This window comes from Arachis hypogaea, chromosome 11 (assembly GCF_003086295.3).
Source record: "Arachis hypogaea cultivar Tifrunner chromosome 11, arahy.Tifrunner.gnm2.J5K5, whole genome shotgun sequence".
NCBI lineage: Eukaryota > Viridiplantae > Streptophyta > Magnoliopsida > Fabales > Fabaceae > Arachis > Arachis hypogaea.
In genome coordinates, this window is record NC_092046.1 from 124193557 (window position 1) to 124220630 (window position 27074).

General features: G+C 35.2%; 2 protein-coding genes and 1 long non-coding RNA gene across 4 annotated transcripts; 2 read left to right on the forward strand and 1 right to left on the reverse strand.

Moving 5' to 3' along the window:
* Window positions 1-7396: 7396 nt before the first annotated feature.
* Window positions 7397-11121, reverse strand: LOC112721718 (protein FAR1-RELATED SEQUENCE 5-like). The gene is made up of 5 exons (XM_025772754.1): window positions 11014-11121; window positions 9308-10050; window positions 8803-9203; window positions 7876-8663; window positions 7397-7450 (listed from the first exon to the last, which is right to left on the reverse strand). The coding sequence occupies exons 1-5, from the start codon at window positions 11119-11121 to the stop codon at window positions 7397-7399; spliced, it is 2094 nt and encodes a 697-aa protein (XP_025628539.1).
* Window positions 11122-15194: 4073 nt separating this feature from the next.
* Window positions 15195-17978, forward strand: LOC112722494 (uncharacterized). The gene is made up of 4 exons (XR_011867709.1): window positions 15195-15811; window positions 16481-16650; window positions 17013-17568; window positions 17680-17978. It is a non-coding gene; the product is annotated as an uncharacterized lncRNA (long non-coding RNA).
* Window positions 17979-19232: 1254 nt separating this feature from the next.
* On the forward strand, window positions 19233-26941 carry LOC112722495 (uncharacterized). 2 transcript variants are annotated; one of them, XM_072207224.1, is made up of 13 exons: window positions 19233-19315; window positions 20709-20899; window positions 21369-21879; window positions 23609-23833; window positions 23941-24209; window positions 24357-24453; window positions 24590-24717; window positions 24928-25012; window positions 25123-25253; window positions 25447-25605; window positions 25820-25943; window positions 26022-26209; window positions 26323-26941. In XM_072207224.1, exons 5-10 carry the CDS (start codon window positions 24107-24109, stop codon window positions 25479-25481), a joined length of 579 nt encoding a protein of 192 aa, XP_072063325.1. In that variant the 5' UTR covers window positions 19233-19315; window positions 20709-20899; window positions 21369-21879; window positions 23609-23833; window positions 23941-24106; the 3' UTR covers window positions 25482-25605; window positions 25820-25943; window positions 26022-26209; window positions 26323-26941. The 2 variants fall into 2 exon arrangements, with proteins under 2 accessions (XP_072063325.1, XP_072063326.1); XM_072207225.1 differs by lacking the exons at window positions 19233-19315; window positions 20709-20899; window positions 21369-21879; ... (4 more) ...; window positions 24928-25012; window positions 26022-26209 and having other exon boundaries at window positions 25120-25253.
* The last annotated feature ends 133 nt before the right edge of the window (window positions 26942-27074 follow it).

The window sequence follows — 27074 nt, forward strand, 5'->3', positions numbered from 1 at the left end:
GTATACATTATTTTTGTCTGATGTGTTATGGCTCCTTGATTGTTTTTTTATATGTTATGTGGTTTGAATTGCTATTTTTCATACTTGGTGTTGTGCTTTATTTCAAGTAATTAATAATGTGACAAATATGAAACAGACATTTCGTTCAAGTTGTCTCCCTATTTCGAAAGTCTTCACTTGAAAAGCCACTTGAAAAGCTGAGCATCGCATACCGTTGTCTCCGAGTCCTATAGGTATGTTATATAGTTTTATCTCTCTATTAATTGTGTTTCGAATAATTGGCATATTGGGGCTCCATTATCAGTTGTTGCTCGTGGTTGGACTCGTTGTTAATGATGAAATTTTGTTCTTAATCTCACTTTACTGGATTTGGGAAAAGGGACAAACTTGCAAAGATGCCATGTTGGGCTGGAGTGGGAGTACGTTGGGAGTACTTAAAGTTATTGGCAAATTTTTTTTTTGTACTTCATGTGAAGAAAAAAAATCCTTCTAGATATGGTGCAATTGAGATATTATGCCTTTATTTTTTTTAGTGTGAATTGCTTTAATTTTATAAAAGGTTGAGTTAGAATTTTGCATGAAAGTTCTTAGTGTGAAGTGCTTTATCTTTATTAGTGTATGTTAATACTGAACATACATACATATATGACCATTTAATTAATGGTATGTAGTTAAACAAATTAATTCACTGAATTTTGATTAGTTACTTTAGTGAAGTGATAATGACAATCATGGACACATAGTAAGTAATCATGATTTTTATATTGAACTAATCAAAGTTATTAGCGTATCTATGCTATTGATAAACATGTTGATATGTTAATTAGTTTCATTTAATTAGTTTCATTCATATAGCGCTTTCGTAAAACCAACTTGGCTTTCCATAGCAAATGTTTCATACACATAAATCAAAAATTAGAAATAAATAAAATAGACTTAACTAAATTCCTTGTAAAGTTCCATTCAGTTGCCTTTGAGAGAGATATATGCTTTATCCTTTTTTTTTAGTATGAAAACAATTGCATTATTGTTTCCTCTTCTTATTACTATTATATATATATATATATATATATATATATATATATATATATATATATATATATCAATTCCACACTTTATTTTAATTTTTCAATGTATAATTTTTATTTTGATAATAATAACAATTCACGGACATGAACATGGTTGTTGCATGTGCTAGTTACTACGTACGAGAGTGACCCAATGCAGAGTCTTTGAGATTTGAAAACACTCAATTCAATGCAACCACTCGTGGCAATTTTTTCACCCATGTAAATAAAAGAAATCATAAATGAATAATAACATTGTCTATGCAATTTTCGTACTTGGTATGTTAGCGTATCTATGGTATTGATAAACATGTTGGTATGTTAATTATTAATTTAAGTGAGTTATTTGAGTATATATAGCAATTGTTTGTGAACAGGTGTTCAAAAAACAAAAAGTAGGTATGGCTCGTACTAGGAGCAAAAAAGAGACACCTAAGAATAACAATCCCGAAAGAGGATCTCGGAAAAAAACTGGTGGACCAAAAAAGGTAGCTTGAATGATTAGCGGTGAATTAACTGTAAACTTGGTATATTGTTTTCTAATATTAAATGTTAAAGCCGACATTCTCCTTCGTTGTCATTTTGTGCTAACTATGTATGTTTGTGTAGAAAACACTGGTATCTAGGTGCTCGCCATGTTGTGTGGCTTCAGTTATGAAGCAATTAGACTCAGACGCGGGCAGAGAGAAAATAATGGAGGTGCAGAACATGGGACTTGGCTGGCTGCAATATGTGCCTGAATGGACTGTCAACCAAGATATGATGGTTGCATTAGCATCATCATATAGTCGCGATGAGAAGTCTTTAGTCGTTGGAACAAGAAAAATTCCTATATCGATTGAATCAATTGCGCGGTGTTTTGGACTACCAAATCATGGTAAGCAACCTTCAAATAAAATAGGGGGAAAAGAAAAAAAAAATATCCACAGTACTTTCGTTGAGTATATGTTTTCGGTTAAATTAGCCATTAAAGATTTGGATTGCATTGACTCAATTTTGTGCTTCGCAAGGAATAGTTTCAAAAGTCCAGAAACAGCAGTAGAGCACCGACTTGTTAACAGCTTCACAGGAAAGACACAAGCGGATTTGAAAAGGGATGTTATCACATGCTCGATGCAGTCCGATGTCGATAGAATGAACTTCCGGAGACAATTCATCATGTTGATAGCAAAGTGTTTCTTCTTTCCCTTGCCAAAGGCTACTGTTTCAGACATACATATACGGGCTTCCATTGATGTATCGAACCCAAGGAAAATGTACTGGGCGAGGTACATTTATGATTTTTTAATTGAGGGAGTTCTGAGGTTTCAGGATGTAGGAAAGAAGACAGTGGATGGATGTATGTTCGCATTACTGGTGAGCCGTGTATCCCTAACCTTTAATTTGTTGTTTGTTATTTTAAAGTATACATTGTTTATAGCAATTACTATAACTTTCAGATTATATATCTCCATGCTAACAAGCATGGAGATTTAGAAAGATATAATGGGAGAGAACCGTGGATCAGAGACTGGTCGCTTGTTGATCTGAAGAAGAAGGATGAAGAGGAAAGCACATCTCACTCGGTGAGGCATATATAATCTTTTAATAGTGATAAGTGTGAAAGATATGTTAATTGGATCACTGCTTTTAATCTCTTACTTAAATAAAACTTATATGTTGTCCACTGTAGGGGCTTCTAAATTTAATTGGGAAGATGTCCGGATTACCGAACAAGCCCAACCGTGTATCAAAGAGAGGAAGCATTAGGAAAAAAAGAAAGTCTAGTAGAAAGACTCGTAAAGAAGCTACCACGGTAGATGAAAACCAGACCGACATACCGGCTGCTCATGCATCATCTGCTGAATTTGATCAACAACCTTCAAAAGAAAAAAGGCAATTCCATGATTTTTTAGTTTTGTTATAAACCTTTATTGCTCTAACCTGCGTCTTTTTAATATTATTATAGTATAAAAATCCTCTACCATGTATAGAGTAATTAATTATTTATCTAATTTTAGAAGTGTGATGTTGATGCTGTAGTTAGTAAATCTATCTTTTAAAAACTGTTGGAGATATTTATTTTGAGCATGGCAATAGACCTTACACATGTAAATACATCTTCTTGTGTTTTAGCTTTCATTCTATAATATAATAAACTTGATGACTTTGTGTCCTCTCCCGTTAAGTAATGCCAATACTAGTTACTTTAAATAGTATTTTGAAGAGCTAATTCTTGTCTTATTAGTTTGGGTGTTATCTATATTTGACACTTGATGTTATCCGTGTGGCCTTACGGATGTTAATTGATTGGAATAATGGATGTTATTGTCCATTCTATACTATACTTGGGTGTACTAGATTTACTTGGTCGGATTATATTTGTGCTAGGTGACCTTTTTAATTATCACTTATAGTTGTTCATCTTCCAATTTATGTAAACAGAAAATGTAGCCAAGGTTCACAACACGGATGCATTGGAGGGGATAAAATGTGTACGAACAAGAGTATGGAAACGCCTACAGGGAGGATACAATGGCCGTCATGCCTGTCGTAATTGCAACAGATGATAATTTTAAGGACGAGCCTTCAAAGGAAAGGCAAGTTACTGAATTTTCAGTTATCGCATGGAGTTTTAATGCTTTAACCTGCCTCATTATAATAGTATACTAGTATAATTTTTTTCTAATTTTTGGCAACTGCGTTGACATAATTTATCATTACATTTGTTTGCATATAAAATTTTACCATCTCTATAGTAATTTTAATATATTTTACCTACGTATAATATTGTGCTTATTTGAGAAGGATGACAACATTAGGGGCTGTAACTGGTATATTTATCTTGAATAAGAGTTTGAATAGCTAATATTTTATCATTTCATTTCGGATGTTATGTATGCCTCATACCAGATGTTATCTGTCTGTCATTATGGCTGCTAACTTGTTGGCATTGTGGATGTTACTATTCATTCTTTACTTTATTCTGCACGAATAAGCTTTGGGTAAGCTTTAGAATTAACATCATTTACGCATTTAAGCATACTAGATTGACTTGATTACATCAGATGTGTATCATGTGCCTTTTGTTATTATCATTTACTAGCGGCTCAACTTCTAATTTATTTAAGTGTCCAAAAACAGGTCCATTAGGGGGAATACTGTGAGTATGAGGAAGACATGTGCTGAAATGCCCAAAGAGGATGAGACAATGCCTGACACACCTGTTGGAAACGAAACAGATGATAATGTCGATGAAAGACCTGCAAAGCAAAGGCAAGTTAGATGAATTTAACAATAATACGAATTATTGAAAATTATATTCGGTGCATGAATCTTTTACCTCTGACTCTTTCCTTCTTATGAGGTGGAATGTCTAATCAATAATAGATGTTATCCATATAATCTTATACTGGTTACACAACTTTTTTTATTTTAGTTTTGGCTCAGATAAGAGCACTTAATTGTTAAGAGCACTCGGTTAAGAGCACTTAATTGTTAATGACTGTGCAGGGAACCCGGAGAACTTGCAATGGTAGTGTATGTTGCACCAGAGGACCCACCTCAAGTTGACTTTCCAATCCCGTCATTCTCGCTTGGCATCACTCAGTTGCACATACCGGACTCACCACCCGTATATCCGATAACAAATGATCGAAACGCGACTCCGGAACCTAAAGCACCAGAAAACATAAGAAAAACAAAAGCTGTGGTGGACACACTGATGCCATCTGGGGATGCTGCAAGGCCTATAGGTGATGACATGAACAGGATATACAAGTGGGTGACAGATCGGAGGGGTGCAAAGAATCTCACGCTCGCGTGGATTCGCAATGGGAGTGATGATGTTCAGCTGCAGCGAGCAAACCTTCAATCACTGGGATGGCGTAGAAGAGTAAGCGATACGGTAAGAGCAAACAAAAAAAACTGTAATCAATTGTTGTGTATGTGTTCTGCATTAAAGTGCCATAAAATGTAATACGTTTACTCTATCCAGGTGGTTGATTACTGTTGTGCCATGTTCAATACTTCGAGCAATGCAAGGTTTTACACAGATTTTTACTGTATTCCACCGAGACTAATGGTTAGTGCAATCTGTCCTTACCCACTTAATATTAATTAATACCATAATTGCCTCGGTGAAGGATACTCTAAATTATTACGTTAGGTGTTTAACTAATGCAAAATAGGTTTACAGGCCATAATATTGACTGATGATAACATTGAACGATGTGCCGGGATGAACACTGGTTTTGTCCCTGTTCTTAGCAGATTCATAGGCCGCGGGCAGCACTGGTTCGATGTAAGGAAGGCGAAAAAAGTTGATTATGTCAGTAATTTACGTACTTATCCACACACAAAATCTATTTTTTATTACAAGAATATGAAAAAAATAACTATATGCTAACATGCTTTATTCAACGATGAAGTGGTTTGTTCCCGTGTGTCGAGATGATCACTGGTGGCTATATGTACTCCACCGGAAGACTGATAACTTATGGGTGTTAGACTCTATGCACAGTGGCCCACACTCAGAGTGCCGAGACAAAATAGATAAATATGTAGTAAGTGAGAATAGATTTGATGATGCATATTTTTTCGGATGTTAGGTGTGGCCTTCCATGTTTTTTTTCTTTTTTATATTTTCCTCCCTAATTTTTTCTGTTTGGCTTGTCGAATGGCTTTCTTCTCCAAGAGTTGGCATCAACTGTAGACCCGAATATAGTATTCACAGCTGAGGGCTATGAGTGTTGCTATGAAACAAGGCTCCAAAAACAGCCAAATGGGTAAGTCTCGAGATGAAAACGAAGAAAGCTTTAAAAAATCAACCCACACAAATTTTAATATGTTGGCACGACTTTTTGTCATTTGTGTTGCATAGGTGGGACTGTGGCATATATGTCATTAAATGGATGGAAATGTGGGATCCAAAGAGCTTGGCAGAGGATGAATTGAACATGCCTATTTGGAATACGATTAGTGAAGTCCAAAATATATACTGATGCTTATTTGCGTATTTAATAATTGATAAATAACTCTTCTTGGATGAATTCTACTTATGCTGGCTGGATTTATAGTTGAGTCTTTAGAGTGTTCTATACCAAACACAAATACATCTGTTTGTGATCACATGCCCAGCTGCAACAAATTCGGAAAGAAATTGTAACTGACATTCTTCTTTGCAAAGACAACATCTCTAGGAGTGAGATAAATGGTGTACTCAATGTACCATGTCGTCATTTAGAGGATAGGGGAAAGAAGAAAAATCTTGAAGATCCTTGGACGAACCCACGGACAAGATCACTGGTTCGAAGGGCAGAACGGGACAAGAAGGTTAAATAGAACTATAAGCCATAAATTGAGTTTGGAGTTGGTCGGTGTGCGTTTTTTGTTAATGTGTTTTCAAAATTTAATGGATGTTATCATGGAATACAGATGGATGTTATCGGATATAAACCAAAACCGGGTGCATCTTTATTAATGGATTACCTATATTGGACAGCAGTGTAAATATATACACAAACAATTAATTAGGACTAGAGTTGCTGTGTGTATTTACGGTTGATATGGTTGCAGGATTTACGTCATTTTTATCATGAAATATTTGTGACTGGATTTGGATTTGGACTGAACAAAAAAAAAGAGGATTCAATATCCCGTTTAATAATTATGTAATAAAAAAAATTATTTTTAAATTGTTAGATTATTTTTTTACACGTGTTTGGCTTTTTTTTGCTAAAATCGAGATCACGTTGATTGAAGTTTGAACTTTATTTCGAATATCTGCTAAAAATTTATGGACTTTACAATTACCCATGCTTAACAGCCAGGTAATAATATCTATGCCCAAGCAACAAATGCTCGATCATGGTTGTTATTCTAATAAATTAAAGGATGTTATTGTAGGTAAGTGGTTGTTATTCTAATAAATTAAAGGATGTTATTAGAGGTAAATAAAATACATGTTTGGATATGCCTTTTTGATGTCTAATTTTTTAAATAATGAAAAAAAGACCTTATTGTGTACGGATACCTTTGATATTCAATTTTAAAATTCATGTATTGCACTACATTATCATAATGATCAAATTAACAACTAAACATTTATTAAGATAAAATATTAGTAACAAATAATAACGGTGAGAAAGAGTAAAAGAATTAAAAAGTTGAAATTTAGTTGCCCAAGTCTGTTATTGTATTTTGTTTAATAATGGTAGATGAAGCTGTAGCAAGGTAAAATAAAAGTTGAGTATATTAAAATATGTAAAATAAATCCAATAAAACAACAAAATCATGATAACGTAAAATAACATTGAAGCATGGACAAAGTACAAAGTAGTTGCTAAACTCTAATGCTTATGATTTGTAGTGTTGTTAAACTTCGAATCCTCCAAAAATGCTTCCTGTGGAATAAATTAAATAGTGATATGAAGGAGCCAGAATGCGTAGCCAAATTCTCTGTCATTTCTGAATAAGCCCATTGCGTATCTTTGTAGGAAGATGCCACATTGGTAGGAGATGGTTGTGCATTACCATTAGGTCCATTAACACACAAATCATATTAAAAAATAACATCATCACTTATAATCCATTCAACCCACTTAAAATAAACAAATGACGTGAAAAAGGGGGTACATCTCATATTTACCTTGTTGTGATTGTTAGTGTTCTTGTGTTTGCGTACCCTCTTTTTAATAGATTTTTCTAGATCTGCTCCAAGTCTGGTGGACGTTGGACGACCTCGCGTAGGAACACGACGTGGGCCATGAAGCTCATCCATACTAACGGGACACTCATCACGCGTATGTGAGTAAACCGCACTTGGTACATGTGCAGCTTGATGCTCGGATTCCTTGTGTTCTTTGAGCTTCTGCCGAGCACTGTCCATGGCATCACGTAATATAGCAGCAACCTCCGGAGTAGCCACGAAATCCTGAGCAACGTTGTAAAAATCAGAACACAATTCCCTAAAAATGGTCATGCTTTCATCAAAACAGTCCATGTCAATGCTACTCCTGATGTATGTGTGTCTCCGACTAACATTCTTACTCCATCGGGATAGAATGTATTGTGAGGACACTGCTGTCACACGAAAATCTAGGAGAACAGCAAGACTGTGGCAGCATAGAATACCATTCGATTGGAACATAAAGCAATCATATTGAACGTCTAATGACTGCGAGCAATACACGACTTGGTATCTGCTATACACTGACATGTCAAACACCATCTTTTGTTGGTCAACTTCACAAACTATACTTGTGCCATGATGGTTGACTGAGGAGATGTCACAATCGGCTTTTTTTATAAATTGATCTTGAACGTCTCGAAACATGGAGTTTGTATATTCTCTCTGGAACTGCTTCTCTATTGGTGAGCTAGAAACACAAGGGATAATACCCCTTAAATCAGCAGCGTCACACTCAAGCTCCTTTTGCTCCTTGTCTATAACACAGTTTTGGTATTGGCGAACAAATTGCAACAAAGAGCTCTTACTGTTTAAGTACTTATCGAAAACTGAATGCATGCTCTCACTACGCTGTGTGCTCCTCATGCCAGCCCAGAATTCGTCCTTGAAAAATACTGACACCCACATGTGTCGGTCAGCAAACATATCTGCAAATGAATAGGGAAAAAATACAAAAAAAAACAAATAGCATAAGTTAACCCATAAGTGCAACATCCATATTGACTATAAAATAACATCTATAAAAAAGCCACACATAGGCCTCAATGAACCGGAAGATTATATTACCATTTAGCCACTTAGAATTGTGGAGGTCATACTCTTCAATGAAATCGTGCCAATCTCTCTCAAATGAGTCCTTAGATTTGGATCCAAACACAATCCTCTTAATGCATGTGATAAGCTGATCGAAATGACGGTAACCTACCAGCTTGTTTGGTATCTTGTTTAGGATATGCCATATGCACCATCTATGGCGTGTGTGTGGTAATGTGGTTTCTAATGCAGAACGCATCTGCAGCGACTGATCTGTTATAACACATATGGGGGCCTTACCCATGCACTTCAACCAAGTACGAAAAAGCCATTCGAATGTACGAGTGTCCTCATTCCGCAATAATGCGCACCCAAGAAGTGTAGACATCCCATGGTGGTTGACACCTACGAAAGACCCAAATGGAATGTCGTACCTAAACAATGGAAATATAAAAACATGTAATGTAGGTGGAAACTACAAATGCCTTTCATGGAAAAAAGTCTAATTAAGTCCAACAGAAAAATAATAATTTCGTACCTATTAGTCTTGTAAGTAGTGTCAAACGTCACAACATCACCAAAATATTCCCATGCAGCTCTACACCGAGCATCGGCCCAAAACACATTTCTAATGCTATGGTTTTCGTCCACATCTATTTCAAAGAAAAAGTTCGAATTGAGCTCCTTCATCCGTGAGAAGTGCTTAAGTAACTCTTTTGGATCTGTCTCATCCCCGGAAATGCGTAAGTGATGACTAATGTAATTTCTAACATCCTTCTCTGTAAAGGAGAGGTTGGCAGGGCCACCGACGGCATTTGCTAGTGCCTGGTACGTCTTACTCGGTCTAATGCCAGCTTTGTCATTTTGCTGTATCAGGTCCTTCACATGCATACTTAGCTGACGGTTTGCTGAGAACATTACAGATAGCTTCGGATTAAGCGGGTGTGAGTGGGATAACTCTACTCGAGAAATCCTCCACTGCCCTATCATTTTATCTAATGCCAAATAGCAACGGGCTTTGCAGTTGGTTGAGGCCACCGTTTTCCTTTTCTTGGGTGTCTTTACACGGGATGTGCGGTATCCATCTCTGTTACAATGCAAAGCCTGATTAACAACCACCCTCTGATCGTTTCTCGTCTCCCAGCCAGTGGTTCTTATTTTGACGACAAATCCAGTCCTAGCCGCATATCGGTAATAATATGCACGCGCATATTCTAATGTGCCTAAACACATTCCCTCCTCGGGATCTAGCTGCTCTTCACCAATGGCTTGGTTTATGACCTGGAAAAAAAACAAAGAAAGAAAAAAAAACAAATGAAACTCTACCCAATAGTTAACTATACAAAAGTGGCTAATTTCATTATCGAGTATAACAAATTAAACACAATACTGTAATTTTAGGTGATAATTTCGTTTTATTATGTATGTTAACGTGGATGTTAACTTCATGTAATTATATTTTTTATTTACATATATTTTTTATTTTTTTATTTACATTCTCTATTGTATTTTAAGTGATTTAAAATTAAATATTATAAAAAAATAATTTGTCATCAAAATACTTATTTCTATGATTTATCTCTCATTTAACTTAAAAAACAGACAAGAGGATGAAATTAAATCTAAAATTTAAAATTTGAGAATTGAATGAAATTCTAAGTTAATTAGAATATCATTGAATGCTATGTGTACGAACAGCGTGATGATATATGATAGTCTTGGTTATATTATTTTGTGATGATGCTAAAAGAGAAAATTATTAATAATGGTATGTACTATACATTGTCATCACGTCAAATATATTTTTACATTAATAATATTTTATCTGCATAAATTTAAATATAAAAAAGTAATTGAAAAAATGAAAGAAGACCGATTTAATGAAATACTTATTATAGATTAGTTATTAAGAATGGGCTAATGGAAAGAAATTTGAGTAGGTATATGAAGTTTTGGTGTAACCAATAGAACCCATCTGTCCAGTTTATATATAAAGTACAGACTTGCACGGTTCTATTTGAAAAGTAAAAAATTCAGTTTATTTATAACGATTTATTTTTGTTTGTGATGATGCTAAAGTGAAGGGGGATATATATATATAACATGAGTGATCATGTATCATTTGTCGGTGCCAAATTTATTTTTTCTTTCACATAAATAGCAAACAAATAATAATCAAGAATGTTATGTATATAACTAAAATGCTAAAAAATACACAAAAGATAATCTGGGTTATTATCATACCTCATCAGAATTAGTGTAGTTTTCCATATTTTCAGAACTTGATTGACTGGCAACAATTTCATTGGGTGAGTCCATCTGTTGTTCAAATTCTTCAGCACCTTCTGCCATAGGTACTGTATTAAGGTCGAAATCAATTGCCATACAAATTACAATGATAAAAATAATTTTTTGCAAAATTTCTTGGCTTATACACTATTGTGCTTGCAATGGTGTTATTCTTGTGATTTTTGAATGACTATGATTGAATTAACATAAAGTATATATTAGGATAGGTTTCATGTTTCATATCTCCAATAATTGATGATAAATATCATAATGGACAAAGAATCAAATGCAATTATTTAATGTAATTGATATTATAATTACCGTTTTTAAATATAATCATTATTAATCTTTATTGTATTTTTAAATATAAAAATCAAATTATAAAAAAGAATATTAAGTATTGATTACAATAGTGCCTAATAAAAAGGGATATAATTTAGTAATTAATATCATTAATAAACAGATTTGATAAGAACGGTGATAAGTAGAATGATAAGAGAGTGGAAAAAAAATAAAACTGTTATTAAATGGTATAAATGAAGTAAATTATGGAAAGTTTTGGCTGATTATGGCTGAAAATAATTAATCAATTAAATAATTAATCAATAATCAATAAAGAGACCAGTTTGTGCCATGGATATTAAAGTCAACAAAGAGACTACATTAAATAAATAGGCTAGAGTAAATGGTCAATATCTTTACAAAGTTAAATAGTCAAATGTTAATAGTTATAGTTAATGGTTAATAGTTATAGTTAATGCTTCCTAACTTATAGTTTGTTTATAATTTATAATTTATAGTTTATATAGTTTATAGTTTATTTATATTATAAAGTTTATAGTATATCATTGACATTATATGTTAATATAATTATAATTATTATATAATTGATTATATCATTTATATCTATTTTATTCCTTTGTTTAATATTAATATGAATTTATTATCTATTTTTATTTATTTATAATTTATATATATATTATATTTACATATATATATTTTATTATCTATTAGTCTATATTATATATTTATATATTCCTATATATTAAAATATTTTATTTATATATTACATATTACATATTATATTTTATATTTTATATTTTATTATATATTAAGATTTAGATATAGAAACCGATAGTTCACTATTAGTTTTATAGTTCACTGTTAGTTTTATTTCCAGCCCCCTTCTATTTAAGAAGATGTTATGGCATTGGCCTGCCACAGCGGACCACATTTCCATCATTTTCCCATTCCTGTCCGTTTATCTCTCTCAAACCAGCCTGTGTGTGTTACAGCTAATCCACGGTTCACATGGACTCTAGCACCGCATCTGGAGGCTCATCATCCTCGGCCACACCAGATCATGCCGTTCACCAACACGGTGGTCTCTGCTGGGGGCTAACCAGCTCCAACATTCTGGTGCTTCCAACAGAGCTGATTTTGAAGATCTTTCCTCTATTTGACGGAAAGACAATTGGAAGAGGCAGATGCATGTCATGTGACTGGTTCAATAGATTGAGCCAGTAGCATCACATGGTGACGCATTTGACAGCCAAAGGAGGAGAGGGGGTGGTCCTCCATTTGGATAATCCCCTCAAGGATATTGATTGTGGCCACCTGTCTCTTTACATATTTGATACTCAGGTGGAGGTTCCGCTGACTGCTCCGTTTGACTGGAAGTGATTTTCGTTGGTTGGGTCAGCCATGGGAAAGGTGTCTGCCAGATTTTCTATCGATGGGCATTCCAGTTCGTTGGTTATATGGAACCCATTTAGTTCTTGGAGGTCTCCCATCACTGATTCAGGGTCTGATTGCTACCACTTTAACCATCGCGATGACTGCTCTGCGTATGCCTTTGTGGGCCTACATGGTTGCGATGACTATAGGATTGTAAGCCTCACCAAATGTCACCTGGCATTTGCAGGGTACAACATAAACGTTTTTTAGTCTGAATCGGGTCATTGGACCCCTTGTGGTTGAACACCGGCTATGGTTGACAGATTGCGCAACAGGTATGCAGTTTTCAATCAGTGTGTTTTTTGGATCAATAGTGAAGGGATGTTTCGGAAGAAACCCGTTTCCATGGTTAGGTATGCAACTCTTGATTGTATATAGAGCGAAATTGATATAGGTGCAAATATGTGTGTTGAGCATCCTGTGTTAATCGGTCACGAAAACGGTGTGGACTTCGTGAGCTATGAGCGGTCCGCCATTAGGTTTGGGGTGCACCTGATTGCCATCAACATTGGAACGTTTGGTCGAAGGGAGTTGGGTCGATCTCCCTTTATTGGTACATTACGGAAACTCCTTGTGGTTTGCTCGGTCTCAACCTCCTTGGAATTAGTCATTTCATCTGTGGCTTTGATCTCTTTAATCCATCATTTCATGCTGCTGTGTCAGAGACGCAATTTCGCGCTATTGGTCTCGGTGATAGAGTTGTTAGATTTGTTGGTCGCATGAGATGGGGAGGCGTTGTTTCCATCAAGAATGTTGTCGGCTTTTCCCTATGTGTGTGATCAATGTCATGTAATATTTTGTGATATGATTTAGATGACTTTCCCTTACCATTATGTTAATGAAGTCGCCAATTGGTGTGGGCAGCTGAAATTGGGTCTTCGTTTTCATGCAGCACCCTGTTTTGTTATGTCTTTGCCTATTCGTGTGACGTTAGAATCTTTTTAGTCTTTTTTTATCTACCTTTACGTTGTTGTAATGCGTTATTTGTTTATTGTGGGATTTTTATCAACCAGTCCTCCTTGCTGTGGTCATAATAATTCACTTTAGACTATGACTTATGTTTAATAAATATCCTCGTGAGTAAAAATCCTCGCCATTCGTAACTTGGTACTCAGAAGACAGACACTCATGAGACAAAATCCTCGCCATTCATAACTTGGTACTCACAAGAATTCTTCCTCCTAATCCCTCCTCCCATAGAAGAGACAAAAAGGGTTGAGTAACAAAGCCAGATGCCATCTATTGTTTTTAAAGAAGTGGGCAATGTTTACGTCGAAGAACTACATGATACATGGTCAGAATTAAAAACTACCAACTCACGATGACTCACCAATTATGCGTCGACACATGTTGACATTAAGGGCAACACCCTCCATTTTGGCTTGAGAAAGAAACACTTGAGCTGCTTCCATATCATCGTTTCTAGGAGAGGTGGGCAACATGGAAAACCGATCAACAAATGGCCTAAATTAATCTTTTATTGGGCCCAAAAGTCGTATCAGATCACTTACTTCCCACTTGCTGTTAACAGAGCTGAGAATGTCATACTGTTTAGGCACAATCCCAATCTTTTCATTTCATATAAAACTTCCAAAGCCCTCTAAAATTGAGTTCCATCAACTCTCCATAATTCTTACAGCGTTTTAAAATTTATTTTATTGAATCAGACAGCAAAATAATGCAACTGCAAAATGAGAGGGAAGCAAAAACAACGGAGTCTTGGCAGTGCTGACTTTAACAGTATATGTTTTCATAAACCCCTTAATTAATGTTAAATTATTTTGAGTACTTTTGTTAATTCAAATTTGTCCATCATAATTTTCCAATACTCATTTGTTGACATATAAACACTATTTCCTTATAGTCTATGTTAGCAAGTTGCAAGATTCCGTTATAATTTGGTTAATAACGGATTTGGTCAACGATATAACGATCTTCTCTTAATATTTTTTATTTAAGTGCTTAGTTGGTGTGCTAATTATTTAAAGTTACCATTTTGCCATTCGTAATTTCAGTTAGTTTTCGTCGGAACTACTCTTCAAATTTCCTTAATCAATGTTGGATCAAATAGGCTTCAGCTTACAACGCGTTGTCAGCAAAGCATTAGCGACTCTGATTTGAATATTTAACTATCCATGCTATGTTTTGAGCCGCATGGAAAAAGAAGCCCATGATGATTAATATGAAAAGGGTTTGGGTCTCAGTATGTTATTTTACAAAGTTTCCTAATTTTATGGGCTTTTGTTCCAACACAATGTTGTTCCGCATTTGGCTAAAGAAGTCCAATCTGATTAAATTTAAAAAAAAAAGGCTGGGGCCTCATATATCATCGACAATGAGAACGAAATACAGAACCTTGACATATATATATATATATATATTTAATCGCTTTAAATCATGATCCCCGTTCATTAGGTTGCATCATCTGTGCCTTCTCCCCAACAGCACCAGCCCTCCAAAGCTGTATTCCGTACTACTATCGTGTCACAGCTCCCACCTACAGTGTTTGTCTATATTGCCTCATTTTTCCATTCATGTATCATGTTTCTCCCGGAACTAGGTTTTCTGCCATTTTTCCCAGCTCAACCGCAGGGACCATTAAATGCCCTTAATTTTGTTGACCTGTTTCCCTTTCTTAATGCTGCAATTTGTTCAAACCTATAGGTTCCTGGTGAAAAGACCTTTTCCTACCAGCAATAAGTAAAGCTACACTTCTTCTCCCTGCTGAATATTTAATATCAGATTATTTAACTATAATTTTTTTTGTTTCATTATTTGTTGTTACCCCTTTGGCCATGTTAGATCTTGATTTCCACCGCCTTGATTCGAGCTCATCTATTTGGGTTCCTTAGTTTTGGTATTTATTCAATGGCATTTAATGACGACCTGTATGTACTTTAATTTCTCTTACCCTTTCTCCAAAGAGTGGGATCGTTTTTCCCTTCAAATTTTTCCTACGAGCCAGAGGGTACTACATAGTCATCCCTCAATTTACCCTTATCGCAAGCGAGCAAAGGTGATAAACTCTGGCCCCTATGTCAATGATTTACATTTTTTTTTATTTGTCCTACTGTTCGTATTATTATTTTTTTATTAATGAACCCTCTTGTGTTAGCATCTTATTAATGTATTAAATGTTATTTGCTTTTATATTTAGGCAATAATAACTCATCTATCAGGATCGGTGGGCCCACTTATTTACCTATTCACATGACTGCTTAATTTTATTTAATCATTTGATTATATGCTATTCTCGGTTGGATATTGGGTGGTTTGATGCAATATTTTTAAAATCATTTTATGCTCCTTCCTTAGGTTTTTACTATAAATAACAATCACTATCCACGTTACCTACAGCTATTAAATAACAAAGTAAGAACTATCGTTTTTCCAGCCCCGATATTCCACACCCTGCCCCGCCATTCTCCACCATTCCCTTGTTATCAAGACTTTTTTATTAAACTTTATCATGCCGTCACTTTCTTCTATGATCTACAAGTTTTTTTTTTTCGCATTGGTGGACCATGGGTGAGTTAATAGAGTTCAACTTCTTGAACATTTTTTGTGCATGCACATACGTATAATCTTACTATTTTTTAACATCTTTGGCTTATTCTTTTACCAAACTATGGAAGAATCTATTCCGTACGAAAAATACTTATATGTTTCCTCACATTTTGTACAGCTTGTGTATTTGTCCACCTGCTGAGACTAATAAGAATGGGGATCCAAACCCGGATTTCTATAGGCTTCTATTTCTCGCACTGGACCCTATCGCCGTACCTATTACAACTGCCTTAGTCTGATCTCTTATTTTCATTACGAAATATGCTGATGGGGCTCATGCTTCCCTAGGTTCCAGTGCCTTTTTCATTTATACTGCAGTTATGTCTTGCTGTTTCATTCATTGTGAGCTTCGTGTTATATTATACATTACATATTATATATTATTTACTATATTAAATCTACTATATATACCCCGCATCATCCCACATCCTTTATATATATGCATCTTCAATAGAGAATATCTATCAATATAATTATATGCGTGAAAAAATATGTTTGTACATATACCCATAAATATTCTCTAAATATCTTATCAATTGTGACTAAATTTATGTGCTCACATAAATATTAAAATACATATATATATATACACATTTCATGCACGTTAACTGATGTTTATTTGCTTTGTGTTCTTTCTATGTGTTTCTTAGAGACGAGTTCCAGTTTCCGGACCTTTTTATCGTGCTTTTTTGCCACGAACTAGGTGATTTTATGATGTTCAAAGACAACCATAAAAATGAGTATCGCGTGATATTAGACAAGGTGGGGCACAGCGCCTTTTTCTCCGATGGTTTTCGTTCCATGGTTGCCGCCTATAATATCAGGCACGGGGCTTGGTTAGCGCATACTACCAAGGTGATGGAACTCTATGCATTTCTATAAGAAATCTTGATGGAACCCAGATTATTTATCCAAGGTCACAAAGCAGTAGTATCCCCACGATTCCGAGGCTGATTAATATGGATCAACACGCTGGCGCCGTCTCTCGTGATGTGTTTCGCACTGGTGACGTCATCCCACCATTTGCTCTCCCATATACTCCTCCACCGTCGCCTAAACTGCACAATAGAAATGGGAGTCCTGATTATCAGGCAAACACGCTTGGGTGTCCCATTTATTGTGCATCCACTGCTTCCCGTACAAGTCAGATTATGCGCGCCGACATTCTTTCACTGGTAGCCGCACGGAGTGAATCGATTATGCCAGGTGAGCGCCCCATTTTTTTAAATGCCAATCGACAATTGCAATGGTCAGTCTACATGTCATTATTGCTTTTCTTTTTTGTTTGGGTATGCTCTAATCCCTTTGGTTACATAGTTTTTTGTTTAAGAGGCAACCCCGGCAGCTTCTCTGAGTGGATCCCCCGCTGAAGTTCATTCCGCGGTTGCTGGAAATCAGTCATGCCACCTAGCATGCTTAGTGTCTTTATCATTTGCCTTAACTCATTTTGTCATACAAGAAATGTTACTTCTCCATGGTGACGTTTTTTTTTTCTCCTTAGCTCCATATTTAGTGGTGTCTGCACAGTATAAGTTTATTTACCCGTATGGATACTTATGATGTATGCCACAACTAGCAATCTATCCCAATGATGTATCTTGCCGCATTAGTAATTAGTAATGGATGTCAACTTATTTATGCATATATATATATATATATATATATATATATATATATATATATATATTTCCTTATAACTATCAGTTTATATTTATATTGACTTATTTACTTATTTACGTTTATTTCAGTAAAATCAAATCTATATATGCATGTCCACTTATATAAATAGAAATCAAATCTATATATATACATGTCCACGTATGGAAATAGAAATTTATGAACATACATATATATATATATATATATATATATATATATATATATAACAAATCATTTCCATATGGATATACGTGTTTTTTTTCAAATGATCGTTATTTATTTATACTGCTATAAGTTTGTGATTTCTTATACATTTATCTTAATCTTATACAGTTATCATAATGTCTTGCATTCAATTTAATTTATATCTATTCGTATATTTATTACATTAATAATTACTCATAATAATTATATTTATTACTATTGTATTACTCTTTTTGGAGCTAAGAATATAACTATATAAGTATATATATAATATATATTTATATATTATTGACTGCTTACCGTCCTTTCAATTACCTTCAGTCATCGCTTTTATATTTAATTTTGTATTTTTATGTATTTGTTCATATTAAATAACAGTCAATGTGTATTGAATTCATATTTCATATATTATTAAATTTATAGTAATATTTAACACTCTAATCTATTAAATTTATTAAATATATACTAACATTCATGACTCTAAACGTATGGGTTACCTTCCAGTAGTTTTATTTTATTGCTTTGTGTTTTCAAAAAATTTTATATTATTTTCATATTCATAACATGCCACTGTCTTTTAGCCCCTAAGCCTACTATTAATTGATAATTTTTTATTTCAAACTTTCTCATTATTCTAATTTTTGTTTTTTTTTTTTTTTTGGGATTTGTTATGTTTTACTTTGGGTTCATCTAATTGTGTAGTAGCTTTACCTGTGGTTTCAGTGAAACCTTTTTTGCCTTGATTTTAATGTTAGTTTCCTTTGTTTTTGCAACTAAATTTCTGTCGTGTTTTCTCTTCCATTTTTTATTGTATTCAATGTATGTGTGTATGTATTTTATTGTATTCAACGTATGTATACATTGTGTTCAACGTCTAACTTAACAATCATAAATAATAATTGCAACCTCTTAACCACTGCTATCAGTTAATAAAGGCCCTGTTTTCTTTTGACTTTTCCACCCTCAACTCCTCAGTCCCTTTAACCCACGAAGAAATATAGGCTAACTGGTGTGCGCGGTGGATTTTTTCTTCTTATCTTTTTCGCTTGCTGACCTCTTCTGCCCAGATGTGGATCTTTTTGTTTACACCGTGAGTTCTCCCACCTTTATCTTATGTATTGTGGTTGCAATTACTGTAATAACTCCCGATTAGGCACTGTCTTATCATGTGGTTCGATTGTAAAACAAAACTTTTCCTATTGTTCTGAATTGTTACACAAATTTCCTATTCTACTACATCGTACTCTACCCACAATGTTTTCTTGTTGGTTACCTCGTGGGAACCATTTGTCTATTTGAGATTTTGCTTAATACTATCTTTCAGTTGTTCATGGCATTTTCATCTCCATCTTTGGTTATTGATGATACCCATGGGTTGCCTATTATGGGGGCATAATCATTCTGTTGCTTTAATATATCAGGAGACATGTTGAATATCTGTGCATCGAACACTGGGAGTAAATGTATGGTTTTTTCGGTCGAGCCTTTTTTGGTGCATTTTTCCCTCAAACTTCACATTAACTTCTGCTCCACCAGGTTATCGTTTCATTAAGGATCAAGCATTTGTCGTAACCAACCGTTACTTATTTTTCAAGCCGTCGTCGCTCTTTCGTGCAATGTTTTTCACCAATTTTGTGATGAAATATCCAATGAGGTTAAATTTATTGATATGTCCGGTAACATATTCACTGTGACAGTTCGAAAGACTCCTTTTCTATGTCTAAGTGTTGGCGATTTACGGCAGCTAACGCATGCATACGACATCAAGTCGAGCTGTTGGCTTTTCTTGTGTTATGTTGGAATCACAGTCTTTTTTATCCTTCATGTGAAACACACGCATGCACGTTCTGTGGAGGATCCACTGTCAGAACATGACCTGTGTTATGTCAAAAAAACCCTTGGTGAAATCTGTGCTTTTTCGTGTAACTCTGCCTGCACGGTTGGCCACGACGAGGATTTGTTGCTCTGCGATGAGTTTCACTTAAATCTGGGCTCTCCTCTGGAACCCAACGGCGATACGTACACAATCCAGCTAGCATCTAGCGTGGAAAACAACCTAGCCCTTTGTGTATTTCTGGATTTGTTTATAGCCTCATGGAATCCTCTTGCCATTTCGTATTTTGATTATCGTGCTCTTAGTTCCATGCTGGGTCATTATTCAGTTATGTACCCAGAAATTCTGCCCAGATTGATGCCAATCCGGGATGCCACTGTTGTTAACAAAAAGATATCAAAATATCAAGCGACCGAATATATTCTAGTGAGCTATTCTTGCATGCCTCTTTCTTTTCGTGTCTGATTTCCTCTCGCACTTGAGGTTTAGGTAGCGGCATTATAAGGTAGTGTTGCATCGTATAATCGTTAAACACAAACTGTGTATCCTGCTATTGTTGTCTTCATGTTTTTTTGCTTCACCTCAATGTGGTTTTTTAAGCAACTCAATTTCATCTCCTTTGAAATACTTTTTGTTGCCTTCTTTCTAGACTCTGCCGATCAGTTTCGTCGAGCGGGCTTTTCAGATTAAGCTTGTCCAAGTCGAGGTTGTAGATGAGTCTGGAGTTTCTTACAAGGTTGATGTTCGATCCAAGCCCAGTCGCTCCCGAGAGTGCTATTTTAGAAAGAGATGGAAGCATTTTTGCCACCACCACATGCTTCGATCAGGGAGCATCATAAGGCTAACGATTTTTTCATTAAAGAACTAGCGTGTACATTGTCGTGTATTATGTATTTGATATTTTGTTTACTTATCCAAAAGACTATGTATCATACATCAGCTATGGACATTTGTCCTTGGTATTTCTGATCCCAATTAGGATCTTAGTTTATCAACATTGACGCCCGGTTCATCAACAAAGATGTCTTTTGGCATACTTGCAAAAATTGTTCTCATCCATCTTAAAATCCCAATTTCTTTTTAAATTAACTTTATTTATAATTATTACATAACCAGTCACATGTTTGTAGAATTTAAAGACAATTTTCTACCATGACTACAACCAAAAGGGGGAAACTTATTCCCTGTTATTCAACATTGGCTTTTGGTTGGCACAGATCTTAATCGTTCATTTATAAGCTACATTTATGTTGTTGTATTCCACCCAGATTACGTTGGTTTATTGAGAATTCTATTCTTTCAATTGCAGGTGACCAAAACTCGTAGTGCACTCAATTCACTTTTTTTTTCTTGCGTCTCAAGATAGTCCGACTCAGTCCGGCCTACAACACGACTACCCAACCCGAATTGGTCACCCCCCATAACCCACATTACCCAAAACTAAGAATCTGCTAACTATTTGAATTAAGCATCCTAACGACTTATGCGTCTCTCCCTCTCACCATTGCATGTTTCTGTGATTACTGATTATTGAACCTCGTCATAAACAACGCTGCTCACTCCTCTATTCAACATTGTGTTCGAGATTGGAAGGCTTATAAACAGCTGATCTGTTGAAGGAGATTCCCACGTTCCCTGTGGTTGTTCATGAGGTGATGAATGAAACTATTGCTGCTGTTGTGGCACTCATTCGGCAACAATGGATGAAGACGGGAGGTGCTGCTTGGGTGATCGACGATGAAAAGAAACGCCGCTGCTACTGAGGACAAGGCCACTGCTGCTGTTTCATACCTGAATGCATTATACTCCTCAATTGTAAGGTACCGAGGTCCTGTTTTATTATACATGAATTTTTTGTTCATCCTCAAACTTTAAGCAACTTGAAATTCACTCCTGATGATTTTATGGATTTCTGCACGTGGTTGAGTGTTCCGTTTATTGGGTCATCCTTTTTTCCTGTGCACCGGTTGCGTCGGCCACATGCCACAACCTTTTTTTTTGCTGGTCTTGGGCTTCGCCCTCCAAGCAACCCAAACCTGATAACCCTCCCAATTCAAACCCAGCTCCCCATCTTTACTTGGCAGTATGACTACCTTCATAACTTAATTCATGCAGTCATTTAAAGTACTCTACCCTTGACCAAAAAAAAAATTAATACTCTTACCGAATTCTAGATGAGCCTCCTTTCTCAACCAATTATAAATCATAAATCAGAAAATCTTATTTTATATCATATCTACATTTATGTTTTCAAAAAAAAAAAAGAAAAAAATTATATATATATATATATATATATATATATATATATATATATATATATATATATATATATATATATATATTATTTCCTAATTTCTATTTTACTCATGACTTATATTACTTATATTATATTTTGTCTATTGCTTATCTAATCTTGCATTTTCTATTTATACATTTTCAACTGATATACAGTCATATATATCTATGTATTTATTTCTTTATAATTTAGGTTTTATATCTATATCTATGTTATATCTATGTTATCTATATCTATGTATCTATATATCTATCTATGTTATCTATATATCTATCATTTATTGTCATTTATTTATCATTTATTTATCATACCTATTTATCATTTATCATATTTATCGTGTTACAATTTTGTTATATGTAATGTTAATATTTGTCAAAGCAAGGACGCTTTTGTGCAGTCAAAGTAAATTATAAAAATCAAATTACCCATAAGCCAGGTTCCCAACGATTTCTTCCAATGGTGCAACTACTTTGTTCTCGTGATCAAACAATGTGTTAGGCCAGCTCCCTCATGATAGGGTAGATGCCCTTTCTTTAATGCCTTTCCCTCCATCCCTATAAATAATCCACAGCCATGCATGAACTAGCCACAACTTCTTCATCTATTACTCTTATACTCTTATACTGGTCAGTTTATCATTCTAATTTGCTTGTGCCTTGTGTGTTTCTTGCTGCGATACACACGTTTGTAGTACCGTGTGCTTTAACTTGCAATAACCTCTGCTTTAATACGTCCTCCTTATCTTTATGTATATTTTTTACCGTCGTTTAATTAAACATCTTAGATCTTAGATTTAAGATTTTAGATTTTATATTTACATTTTACGTTTCAGATTTTACCGCTTTATTTCCCTAATCTAATCATATCTCGAATATATTTAAATGTATGTATGTTTTTTTTCTTTATTTACTCTTTTTTAAAATTTGTTCGTATGTTTCTTCACCTATTTACTTGCATATATGTTTTAATATATATTACCTTCAACATATACATATACGAAAATTGATATCTATTACGTTTAACGTATGTACATGTAAACATGTATATGCATATTAATGCATAGTAAGCCATACATATACTTATTCATATTATTATATTAATCTCCTTCTTTTTACCATAAGATGACGCCTATTTAATTGATATTTAGTTTATTTATTTATCATATTCAGATTATAACACATGTTTTTCTATGTTTAATATTACTTTAAATTGACGACCAGCGCCTTCAGTTGATTACTTGATATCTGTTACAGGTTGACCAATGTTATATAAGGTTGTTGTGTTATTATCTTGATGCAAGTTGTATCATGGTGGACATCGCGTGTATCGAACCGACTTTTGATGACGTTAAAGACATCTCACCCATTTCTGACAAGAACTAGAGTATTAAAGTCAGGATTTTAGGTCTGCGGAAGGTACCCTCATATGAAAAAAGGAATTCGAATCCTTCCATGGAGTTAGTTGTTATCGACGAAGAGGTGTGTGTTTATATTAGTTTTTTCTATGTTCATTACGTTGTTGCTTTTACATTTAGTCTTTCAGCTGGTCTTCTTCTAACTATCTATATTTTCCTCTTCTTTTTCAGGGATCTCGGATTCATTATTTGATACGTTCATATCACCACCGTCTTTTTCAGCCAATTATTGAGGAGGGGAAGGTATATGTGATTTCTAATTTTACAGCCGACGCCAATACGTTGAAATTCAAACCTACTAAGCATGACATGAGGATCATATTTTAAGAGAGACACCATGGTTTCTTGTGTGGAGGATACAAATATCCCTGTTGAGTCTTTTGAGTTTATACCCACCAAGGGTATTATATCTTCTGTCAGAGATGACATATTCCTTATTGGTATGTACATATATCTATTGGCTTTGTCAACGACAGTTATGTCGTGTAACAAGTCCGCATACAATTTACCGAACCATCTAATATTCTGTGCTGCTGCTCCAAGTTTTGGTTTGCCTGACCATGTGCCATTTTTTGTATATTGACTAGATTTCATTGGTGTCCTGTGTGCAAAGAGTGATTTGATTCTCTTTGAAAAAAAGGCCCAAAAATCGCACTACATGAAGATCGAACTCGATGATCTCAGGTTTCCTTTTCTCTCTATGCTATCACCTACAGATAGTTATACATGTAACTGCCCAAATTATGCGTATCGCTGATATTGCACATCTTTATTTCATTGTTGTATGTCAATCATGATTGTATTGCGTGTGGATCCCAAGTGGGAGTGAGAAGCTATCATGTACATTATGGGAGAATTATGCTTCTGAATTTGGCTCCCTTCTTAACGCTAACAAGTCTACTAAATATATAATAGTGCTCCAATTTGCAAAGATGAAGTTCTTCAATGGTAACCTTTTTTATATCAGCAAATATTTATTCAATCCACTGTGTGTGCCATGGCTTTTTATTTTTTCATGTGTCAAGTTTTACTCCAATAGACATCCTGCTACCACGTAATTATTAATAGCACCACGGTTTATGTTTCATATCCTATCTTGTGAGAGTTTTTGTTTTTCTCTATAACCTACTACTTATCCAATTACCAGATTTGTTTTAGGAGTTATGACTATCACCAACACAAACTTCAAAACAAAGATACTGGTGAATGCTGATCTTGAGGTGGTTAAGAAGTTCTGTCAAAAGTACATCTCCTTTACACAGCATTTCATTTTGTTCGCTTCGGTTTTAAAACCCTTCAAGCAAATTAGACTGATTTGGCATCTTACTTTGTTAACCTTATTTGTTCCTGAAGGCTCATTGGACTTGGCCACAAGCAGACAACCAACTTAAAGGTCATTGGGTGTGTAGTCAGGCCCTTTCCATTTGAAGATTTTCACGTTTACACGATATGCATCAATTTCTCATATCAAGGATACCATCAAGGTGTGTTTATTTGACTTCGTGCGTATCTAAAAAAAATGAACCTTATCTTCTATGTCCTTAGTTGGCCTATATGACCAATACTTTATTATATTTGGTGCAAGTTTTACACACCGAAACAACCATATATGGAGTCATTTCAACCACATCCTTCTGCATATACTTTTCATTATTTATTCCCATTTTTTGGCTGTAGAAATCATCCTATGTCACCTGTGGTACTATCGTTGACGTAGATAAGAATCATGCACGGTGGTATAAAGGCATGCAAGCGTTGCACCCAAGGTCTTGAGGCACTAACAGACCAATTTTATTGCACTAAATGCCATGTTTACGCGACTTCTTTTCTTCCAAGGTCCGTCGTGGAACTAACTCGTGAATTGCATTTCTCTGTCGTGTGGCATAAAGAAACGACTGCTTCCATTTTTTCATGATTAACATTATAGTTTCTGAATCAAAGGGTTGTATTTGGCATCAGGTGCATTTAACGAGTAGTGTGTTGCGTTAGCCTACTCATAACCATGTTCTGTTATACTCACTATATCCTTGTGACAACTGTGTCATCACAGGTTCTGTATTCAAGTGCGTGTCCTTGATGATACAAATACAGCAACTTTTGTGCTGTTTGAAAATGTTGCCTCTAAGTTCCTCGGTTTCCCTGCCGCTGACCTCCGCTGCGAAGCGGTCACTAAGGTGGATGCCCTGCATCTTTTTTTCTTAGAATTCCTTATTATGTTGCCTGTTAAGGAATAAAGTTATTATTATTTCAAGTGAATGGTTATGGCATGGATGAGTTTCCTCAAGAACTAAATGCACTTGTGGGAAAGACTCTCCTATTCAAGCTGACCGCTAGGCTGGACAGCATAACCAAATTTCAATCATGCGTGATCATGGTTTCAAGGATATGTTCTGATCCTGAAATTATCACCGCTTTTGCTTCTCAAAATTGCGTCAATCTGGTTAGCATGTCCGATTTATTTGATCTTCTGTTCGTGATTTCCCGTGAAAAACATTCTTTTCACTTTAATGGGTTTCGTCAACCATTTAATTGCTGACCGTTTTTCCCTCTTAGCCTGGATCGCAGAAGCTAGCAGCAACTCTTGCAGCTTCCGTCCGCGTTTCCGATGATCTGGACGAGATCGGCGGGGTTGTTGTCTCGACCACCCCCTTAAACTCAAGGGATGCTACTCCATGTGCCGTTGAGGATGCATCCATGGTCACCCACACTCCTATGAAATGGATTTGTGTCAAATCTATTGACGGCGGCTCCTCCCATGTTCCATCCACAGCATCAAGAAATCTGCTTCCTACATTTGACAAGAATATCACTAAGGAGCATACTGATCCAAGTGGCATGGACATTTGAGTCCATCGTATCTTGCTACAATATGAAGCTCTATTAAATAAAGATAGTTCTCAATCCTTGGCGTTGAATAAAGAGCTTTGCCCTTTTATTTTTTCGTTCCTTGTATGATGCCACTACACCTTTCGCTTGATGGAAGCGTGTCTATTGCTTTTTATTATGTTTTATTGTGTTTTATTTAATCTTATTTAGAGTAATGCTTTCGGGTCTCTGTATGAACTTTCACCACAATTCGTGGAAAACTAACTCATATCAACTCAGACTAGCTATCTGTTTAACGTTATCGCTGCTTGAGCCGTGTTGGCCTATAATATTAATAGTTGACATCTATTGTGTGTTATACATGGTCGCATTTTTCATGAATCGTGTTGTCTCGGAGGGTTTTTATCCTTGTGAAACAGAGCTTTATCCACTGCGATTAAAATTCAATTAGCTGCCGGTCCGGTGTTAGCGCCTCATAT